Here is a 9,686-nt window from a genome sequence, read left to right as displayed (position 1 = left end):
TTAGCATGCCATCCCATTAGTTGTGTATGTGTGTGCAAGCGGGTGCAATTATCACTCACCAGGAATACTTAAAGATAGTGACTTACACTCTGAAATATATTTTTTTCTTTAAAAAAAAAAAAAAGCAAATAAAATCAAACTAAACCACCACCACCAACAACAAAAACTGCGGGGCTGGAGGGACGGCTCAGCAGTTAAGAGCACTACCTGTACTTCCAGAGGTCCTGAGTTCAATTCACAGCAACCTCAAGTAATGGAATCTGATGCCCTCTTCTGGTGTGTCTGAAGACAGCTATCTATAGTGTACTCATACATGAAATAAATCTTAAAAAGAAAAACCAAAACACCCTTTTTTTTTTTTTAAAAGTTTGTATGTTCATTTGTGTGTGGGTCTGGGAACAACTTTAGGACGTCAGTTCTCTGAGTCCCAGATCAGCAAGCACCTTCCCCTGCTGAGCCATCTTACCAGCCCCTTGTGTCTTGCTCTGGAACCTACTGACCACAGATCCAAAGTCTCACCTTGCAGCCCGGAAGCATATTCACAGCGGGAGAACGATCAGTATGGCACACACCCTGACCACCGACGCCAGGCCTGTACTTCCCAGACGCTCAGGCCAGTGACCGTTTCCCCATTGTCAAAGTTGCCTAGATTCATTCACAGAGGCCAGGCTTGGCTGTGAAAAGCCATTTCTCCCCTGGCACCCTCCACGAATCCCAGGAGGGAAGCCGAGTGAACAGTGGCTGTTTGGTTTTGTGCAGCTGCAGGTAGGATTTCCCTGCTTCATTCAGCCTCCAAGAGGGGAGTCAAAGATAAGGGGCAGCAGGTGCGACTGGCTAGGACATCCGATCCCCCTGCTTATCAACAAGAACAGCAGGGGGACCAGAGGCTCAAAAGAAAAAGCAGGAACAGCCTTGGTCTGAGGTACAGAGATCAAGAATAGGTGAGAAACCCACATAATTCCCTTGAATATTATTATATTATCAGTTAAGTGCATATGCATGGGTATGCAGGCCACTACCACACACGTGGAGTTCCTAGGACAACCTGGGAGTTATCTACCACGTGGGTCCCAGTGGGCACACTCAGGCTGTCAGCTCTGGTGGCAGGCACCTTCAACTGCTGAGCCATCTCACTTGGCCCCAAAGTTCCCTTTAGATTTCATTAGGTGACATTAGTTGTCCTGATATCAAACCTAAGCATACAACCCAATCACCTGGGGTCTGTCTATAACTCAACTGCAGGCTCCACCCCCAGCATTCTACTCATCAGGTGACAGCTGGGGCTTCTAGGTTCAGGATGGATTAGAAGTACAGCTGCTTTGAAGATTTAACCACTCCTGGATCTGGAAAGAGAGCCCAGCAGTTTAAGAGCAGTTGATATTCCTACAGAAGACCTGGGGTTTAGTCCCCAGTGATAGGACAATACAGAGAGGTTCTCCACGTGGAAGCTATCTTAGGTTTGACTAGAACTTGAGCTCCTTGTTGGAGACTCCCATGAAAAATCAACCAACTCTACTCAAAGAACCCAAGGGTCAAGATACCCCAGCTAATTTATATTGGTTTCTGTTAAACTACTTGCTTGTGCAAAACCTCCTGTTTCGGCTAACTGCTTATCTTAGCTTCTGTTACAACTACCTGCTTGCTCAAAAGCAACCCTTCCCCTCCTTGTTTGCTCAAAAGTGTCCTCTGCAGCAACCAAGCAAGAGACCAGATATGTTTTTTGCTTCAAAGCCCCTTGTTCTAAGACCTCAGGGCTACACTGGTGTCCCTGGACCCAAGTGTAATCCTGGTCAGCTGGAAAAAAAGAATTTCAGTTGTTTACAGACTGTGTCTGCGTGGTCTTCTTTGGTGGGCTCCCCATAATACCAGCACTCAACATGGCAGCTCACCACAGTCTGTTCTTTAACTCCAGTTCCAGAGGAGCTGATAGCCTTCTGTGGCCCCTCTGGTATGTACACAGTGTACATACATACATGCAAGCAAGACATTCTTTTTTTGTTGTTGTTGTTTTTTTTTTGTTTTTTGTTTTTTCGAGACAGGGTTTCTCTGTATAGTCCTGGCTGTCCTGGAACTCACTCTGTAGACCAGGCTGGCCTCGAACTCAGAAATCCGCCTGCCTCTGCCTCCCAAGTGCTGGGATTAAAGGCGTGCGCCACCACGCCCGGCTAAGCAAGACATTCTTATGCATAAAAATAAACCATAGAAAGAATTCCCCACTCTTAGTCAAGTGTGAGGTCTAACACCTTTAAATCCAGCATTAGGAAGCTAGGGAAAGACAATCTTGAGTTTGAAGCCAGTGGTTAGAGATACTCTCCCCAAAAAGAAACAAAACAAACAAATGTCATGGTCAGGGGAAGAAACACCCATTGTAACCCCAGTGATTTCTTTAGCCCCATTCACTCTTCTCACTCACTGAAAAGGACATCTATGTCTATGGCCATACTTAAAATACTCTGGGGCTGGTGAGATGGCTCAGTGGTTAAGAGCGCCGACTGCTCTTCTGAAGATCCTGAGTTCAAATCCCAGCAACCACATGGTGGCTCACAACCATCCGTAACAAAATCTGATGCCCTCTTCTGGAGTATCTGAGGACAGCTACAGTGTACTTACATATAATAAATAAATCTTGAAAAATACTCTGTATTTTTTGAAAAGAACAATTTTGTGGGCCTGGAGAGAGATGGCTAAATGGTAAAGAATGCTGACTTCTCTTCAGGAGGACCTGGGTTTGATTTCCAGCACCCATAGGGCAACTTGTAACACTCTATAACCCAGGTCCGGGGATCCAACACTTTCTTCTATTGCCTCCTTGGGCAAAAGGAGCACCAGGTATACACGTGGTACAGAGATGTCCATGCAGGGAAAACACCCACATACATAAAACAATAGAAAATTGTTAACAAAAGAAAAATTTTGGGCTTCACTTCAAAGACATCATTCTGTCTTAGGCTCTCTTGCCCGGGCATGGTCAGGAACGTTCTAATTTAATATAACCAACTCAATTAAGTGAATTCTCTAATTTTCTGTTTTACATATCATTTAAAACAAAGCAAAAACAAAACAAAAACAAAGCAAAAGCAAAAACAAACAAACCAAAAAACCCCAACCCTCACAAAGAAGTCACTGTCACTCTGTAATGTAGGAAAACCTCCTCAGAGGATGGATGTGAGGCCAAGTGAAAGACGTCATCAAAGCTAAGTGCTGCTGGCTTTCTAAGTTCCGAGTGAGCGGTAGCCCTTACCACGTGGCAGGTTATCAATACTCAACCAGAAAACCTGTTTGTTTGAGACACTACAAAGCTCTGGCTGGCCTGGAAAGTATTTCTGTTCTCTGAGACAGAGTTGTGATAGGTAACCCAGGCTGACCTCCAATGTGAGCTCTCCTGCCTCTGTGGTGTGCTAGGATTACAGCTCCATCACCCATGAGCCTTCCCCAACCCCCATCCCCTGACGCCCAGACTCTGAGCTCCTGATTTCACCTCCCAAGTCCTGTAACTATGGGCGTGGAGCAATCAATTCCAGGGAAGGAAGTTAACTGTGGTGCTCTCATAGCTCTGAAGCTGCGGGGGGGGGGGGGGGGGGGGGGGGGGGAGTCTGTATCCCACCTCCGGCCAGTCATGCCATCATTTCCTCCTTTGTGGCCTGAGATCAGCTTGAATCCTGAGCCACAAGGGGGAAGTTGGGTGGAAGCGAGGGCGTCTGCAAATCTTGTAAAAAATCTAAAACCCACCAAGCCAAACACTTCTGAGAACTAGGTTAAAAAGTCTTTTTAAATCCACTCCCCTAGCACCTCTGGGAAAAAAAAAAGTTCATTTTAATAAAAAAATTCTAGTACATTTACACGATTGTCATCACTCTCCATCTACAGCACATAACAGGGAAAATAAAAAAATACGAGACAACTTAGATATACTCAGTATTAAAAAAAAAAAAAAGGCAGTGACCCCTCCCCAATGTGAGGCCTCAAGAAATGTCAGAGAAATGTACCAGGGCCAGTGCCCTGTAGGCTTCTCTTCTGGAGGGCCTGAGGGGACACTGATGTCCGCACCCTGCCCCACCCACCCCAGCCTCTTTTTGAAAACTGCATTAAAGAAAAACAGGGCCTTAGTTAGGGGCCTCTTTCTAAAGAGAGGGAGCCATTCCAAGTGGGGAAAGTCACCGAGGGCATCGGAGCAAGTTCAAGCCCTGAGAGGGCAGAGCTGAGTGCTGTGTGGCAGGCGGGAGACCTTTAGACATTCCCGCTCTGAGAGGGGCTCAGCCATGGCTGAGGTGGGGATCAGTGTTGTCGTCAGAGTCACATCCTTCCATCGGAAAGGCTCACAGTCCAGCCTTCTGGTCAGATGCAGCGTGCCACGCAGGCCACTTCTGGGCAAACTTCAGAGTCCTGGCTGGAGCGGGAGCCAGGCTCCCTTGAGATGCTGCTGTGACCCGTCTGTAGTTCTTGCCTGGACAGCTTGGCAGGGACAGCCTAGTCATCCTCACCGCCACCATACATGTCCGCCAGTTTCTTGAATCGACTTCCCCACTCGTTAAGGTAGTTGTAGTCCTGATCCTGGTCGGAGGCGGAGGTGGTGAGGGAGCTCAGGGAGGCGGCATCAGAGCCGCTGCCCTCGTAGTCAAAAACCAGCAGGGAGTCGTAGGGCGGGGCAGTAGGGTCAGTGTTGGCAGCCTTCAGGTTCTAGGGAAGCAGAGAGCAGCGGTCAGCATTGATTGGATGGAGACCCTTGCCAGCGACCTGGGTTTTGACAAATCAGTACACCTGCCGAGCCTCTATACCCACCCCCACCTCCACATCTCCACATCTCCACATCGACATTTTTCTTCCTAGACACATAAACGTAATTATTTTTAAAATTCTTTTGTTTTTGTTTTTTAAAGATTTATTTATTGTATAATGAGTATATTGTCACTGTTTCTGACACACCAGAAGAGGGCATTGGATCCAATTACAGATGGTTATGAACCACCATGTGGTTGCTGGGAATTGAACTCAGGACCTCTGGAAGAGCAGTCAGTGCTCTTAACTGCTGAGCCACCTCTCCAGACCTTTGTGGGTTTTTTGTTTGTTTGTTTTTGAGACAGGGTCTCCTTATGTAGTCCTCGCTGTTCTGAGCTCTGTGGGCCAGGCCGGTGTTGAACTCACAGAGATCTGCCTGCTTCTGCCTACTAAATTCTGGGACTAAAGACATGTACTACTACACTGAACTTAAAGAAAAAAAATAGGGCTGGTGAGATGGCTCAGTGGGTAAGACCACCCTACTGCTCTTCCAAAGGTCCGGAGTTCAAATCCCAGCAACCACATGGTGGTTCACAACCATCCGTAACGAGATCTGACGCCCTCTTCTGGAGTGTCTGAAGACAGCTACAGTGTACTTACATATAATAAATAAATAAATAAATAAATAAATAAATAAAATCACTATTATTATTATTATGTGGAGGGGCTTGAGACAGGGTTTCTCTACATAGCCTTGGCTGTCCTGGAATTCACTCTGTAGACCAGGCCAACACAGAGGGATCCATCTGCCTTCTGAGTTCTGGAATTAAAGGTGTATACCACCAAGCCAGGCCTAAAAATTATTTTTATTTTAATTTCAATTTTTTTGTTACTTTTATTTTTAAAAGCTTTATTTATTTTATGTGCACTGGTGTTTTGTCTGCACGTATGTCTATGCACCATGTGTATGCAGTGCCGGTGGAGGCCAGAAGAGGGCACTGGACACCCCTAGAACCGAACTGGATTACAGAGAGCTGTGGGTCTCCGTATGGGTTTTCAGACTGGGCTTGCTTGCTTGCTTGCTTGCTTGCTTGCTTGCTTGGTTGATTTGAGACAGGGTTTCAAATCCTGTCCTCTAGAAGGTTTCAAATCTTTGTCCCAGTCCTCTAGAAGAGCAGCGAATACTCTTAATGCATGTGTACCATGGCAGATATGGGGGATAGACACTAAATACATAAATAAAACATAAAAACAGGGGCTGGTGAGATGGCTCAGTGGGTAAGAGCACCCGACTGCTCTTCAAAAAGGTCCGGAGTTCACATCCCAGCAACCACATGGTGGCTCACAACCATCTCATAACGAGATCTGACGCCCTTTTCTGGAGTATCTGAGGACAGCTAGAGTGTACTTACATATAATAAATAAATCTTTAAAAAAAAACAAAACAAAACATAAAACAAAAACAAAGTAAAAAGCCAAGAGGCCAGGAATGGTATCATAAGGCTTTAACTGCACTACTCGGAAGGCAGAGGCAGGAGAGTCTCTGTGAGTTTGAGGTCAGCCTGACCTACACAGAGAGCCCTGGTCCAGAACATCCAAGGCTACACAGAGAAAAACCCTGTTTCAAATCAACCAACCAATCAACCAACCAACCAACCAACCAAGCAAGCCGAGGCTGGAGCAATGGCTCAGCAGCTAAGAGCACTGGCTGCTCTTCCACAGGACAGGGTTTCAGGCACCAGCACCCACTTGGGATCTCATGACTGTCTCCAACTCCAGTCCCAGGGACTCTGAGGGCACTGTACACATGTTGTTTACAAACATGAATGTAGGCAAAACACACACACACACACACACACACACACACACACACACACACACACACACACACACAGAGAGTAAGTGAGTGAGTGAGAGAGAGAGAGAGAGAGAGAATCTTAAACACCAAAAACCCCAAATAAAACCTAAGTTGCCTGACTGACTCCAGAGTATTTTGCTAGTAACTCAGTGTTTAAACCTGGAGTTTATGGAGGAGGAAAGAGAAACCCACAGATACTCAAGTATGCAGAGATCAAGTAGTTGGAGGGCAGAGCCGGGACTAGAACTCAGTCTATGCAGAAAGCCCATGTTTGTTCTCCTATGGTTGTGCCTGACCCATGCTTGTGTTTGGTAAACCTGCCATGCCTTACCTCGATGATGAAGTTCCCGATTTCATCTGGGTTGGCGGGCCGGGGTCGGTACATGGGGGTGGGGATGAAGGTTGGCACTACATCGTTTCGGAGAACCACCTCAGGCCTGGCCTCCAGTCCCCGGTGGAGTTGGGTGATGTCATAGTCCTTTATGAGAACAAATGGGACCACTGGGTTGAAAATGTGCCCCGTTCTCCATCAGTCACATCTCACCCCTCTGATGCTCTGCAGGAGGCCAGAGATCCCAGAAATCCCTCATTTCTACTGTCCTCTCTTCTTTCAAATTAAGGACAGACTTGAGAGCCACTTAGCTGGGACAAAGCTAAGACACTAGACACCTTCCCAGGAGAGGGAGCTGGTGGCCAGTCCTGCATGAGGACTGATGGGCTTGCCAGGGCTGGTCAACATAACAGAGGTTGACAGGTGACCCAACCATTCCCATCATGGACCATGGGGCCACCATATCTACATTCCAACCCCTCTTGTGACTCACCTGGTCCTCTTCACCACCACCCTCTTCTCCATAATAGAAGACATTGTCTCGCGTGTCATCTTCTGGGAGCAGAAGGGGCTCTTTGACCTTCCTCTTCTTCCTCACCAACAGGAGGAGTGCCAGTAGAAGGGCTGAAATGAGTGGAGAAATGTAAGCACTCCCCCAACCATGAGGCCAGTCAGGCCCCCAGGGCACAGGGCATTCATTTATTTATTTATGGAGTTTTCAGAGAGGGTCTTATGTTCCCAGATTCATCTCACTATCTGGCTGAGGCTAGTCTTGAACTTCTGACCCTCTGTTTGATGGCTATTTCTGGTTGTTAGTTTGAATACATCTGGAATTAACTAAAACCCAAGCAGCTGGGTACACTTGTGAGGGACTCTGTCTTAATTAAATCCCTCGAAGTGGGAAGACCTACTTTTTAAAAAAAAGATTTTCTACACACACACACACACACACACACACACACACACACACACACACACACAGAGTCACTGTCTTCAGACACAGACACACCAGAAGAGGGCATCAGATCCCATTACAGAGGGTTGGGAGCCACCATGTGGTTGCTGAAATTGAACTGAGACCTCTTAACCGCTGAGCCATCCCAGGGAAGACCCACTTTTAATCCAGATCTTTTAAGGCGGGGGATCCACCTTTAATCTGGGCCACACCCTATGCTGGCAGCCTATATAGGGACATGGAAGAAGGAAAGTTGCTCTCTTTGCCTGCTCGCTCTCTTTCTGGCTGTCAAGTTCATTCCTTCTCTGGTATGAGTGCCTACCTCTTTGGGATTCTGGTGTATACTGAAGACCAGCTGAGCTAGCCAGGTTCATGGACTGAAAAACAACTAAATTCTTGACCCTTCCATTGGAAGACAGTCTCTGGTTGGACTAGCTGGACCACAGCCTGTAAGCCATTCTAATAAACCCTGTATGTAGGTGTATATGTACATATGTCCTCAAATGCTAGGATCACAGGAACACACTACCATATCCCGCTCCACTTAGACTTAGAGCCCCCCAGTCTCTGTCTTTTATTCAAGGTCATAGCTTTACCTTTAGGTCTCTGCTTAATGTCTCCTCCTGGAAGCAGCATAACTCCAATCCCACCTAAAATCCTAGAACACTTACTACATTAGACTTCCCACGCTGATGGTATTAAGGGGACGGATGCCCTCACTAGTCACTGTTACCTCCCGTGAGACTCTTAGTCATCTGATGTCCTCTAAGTTAGCTACGCACTTAAAGGTAAAATATTTAATGTTGATACACTGTAGTGTAACTGATCTAGCTGCAAATGCTAAATTGGAATTTTAAGGGAAGGACTGTCTTCCAGTTACACAGTTGGAAAGACTGGCAAAGCATCTGCCTGGGAAGAACTGGCCAGCTAAGGCCAGGCTGTTCTCCCCAGCTGTCATGGGGTACCCTCTCACATTCCCCACTGTGGCAGTTGCTGTTTGGGGTGGTTATTGTTGTTGTAGTTATGATTATTGGAGGTGGTGGTGACTGACAGAACCACTGTCTAGATAAGACAAGCTCTTTTTGGAAGGTCCTGGCTTCTCAGGATGCACACAGGGGTATGGACCAGATGTGACTTTCCATCTCTTTTCCTCCGCAGTCTAGGGATCTGGGGGGAGACGAAAGGGAAGCTGGATTTCTCACAAGCCCAAGGCTTATGTGTCTCTGTCAACTCACTTCTCCATTTGGCCTGGCTAGGCATATTTCTTCCCTCAACAAACTGGCAAAAAGAAACTGTATCTCCTTATCCTCTTTGCCACAAGTCCCCATCATAGCTCAAACTTATTCCCCTTTTATTTATTGTCCTTTTTTTAGGTAGGGTGTTATAGTGTCCAATAGCCTTGGACTCATGATGTAACCAAAGATGAACTGAACTTACTCTCCTGCCTGCTTCCCAAGGCCTGGGACTGCAAGTATTTGCCACCATGCCCAGTTTTGGGAGTTTTACTTGTTTGTTTGTTTGTTTGTTTTTTAACACAGGGTTTCTGCTTGTCCTGGAACTCTTTCTGTAGACCAAGTTGACTTTGAACTTAGATATCTACCTGCCCCTGCCTCCCGAGTACTGTGACTAAAGGCACAAGCCACCACCATCCAGCGTTTGTCAGGATATTTTATTGCAGTGACAGAAAATAAAACCAAACAACTAGCAAACACACCCAACAGTGTAACAGACCAAAAAGCAGCACCAGGGACTCTGATGGGGTTTGTAACCAGGAACAAAGTCCTTACCTAACTCACGGGAAGGGACATCAGGGGACTGACTGATCA

The 9,686-nt window shown here is 46.7% G+C and overlaps 1 protein-coding gene across 2 annotated transcripts in view; it reads right to left on the bottom strand.

Annotated features, from left to right (window-relative positions):
* Positions 1 to 3,006: 3,006 nt before the first annotated feature.
* The window catches only part of Cdh3 (cadherin 3), a 46,060-nt gene continuing 39,380 nt past the window's right edge, over positions 3,007 to 9,686 (bottom strand). For both annotated transcript variants that reach the window (NM_001037809.5, NM_007665.3), the window contains exons 14-16: positions 7,399 to 7,529; positions 6,906 to 7,052; positions 3,007 to 4,677 (exon numbers count right to left, since the gene is read on the bottom strand). In NM_001037809.5, coding sequence (NP_001032898.1) covers positions 4,468 to 4,677; positions 6,906 to 7,052; positions 7,399 to 7,529 — 488 coding nt within the window. In that variant the 3' untranslated portion in view covers positions 3,007 to 4,467. The remainder of the gene's footprint in view (positions 4,678 to 6,905; positions 7,053 to 7,398; positions 7,530 to 9,686) is intronic.

This window comes from Mus musculus, chromosome 8, assembly GCF_000001635.26.
Source record: "Mus musculus strain C57BL/6J chromosome 8, GRCm38.p6 C57BL/6J".
In the NCBI taxonomy this organism is placed as follows: Eukaryota; Metazoa; Chordata; class Mammalia; order Rodentia; family Muridae; genus Mus; species Mus musculus.
Note: the sequence above shows the minus strand (reverse complement) of the source record. Positions and strands in the feature narration are given on the sequence as shown.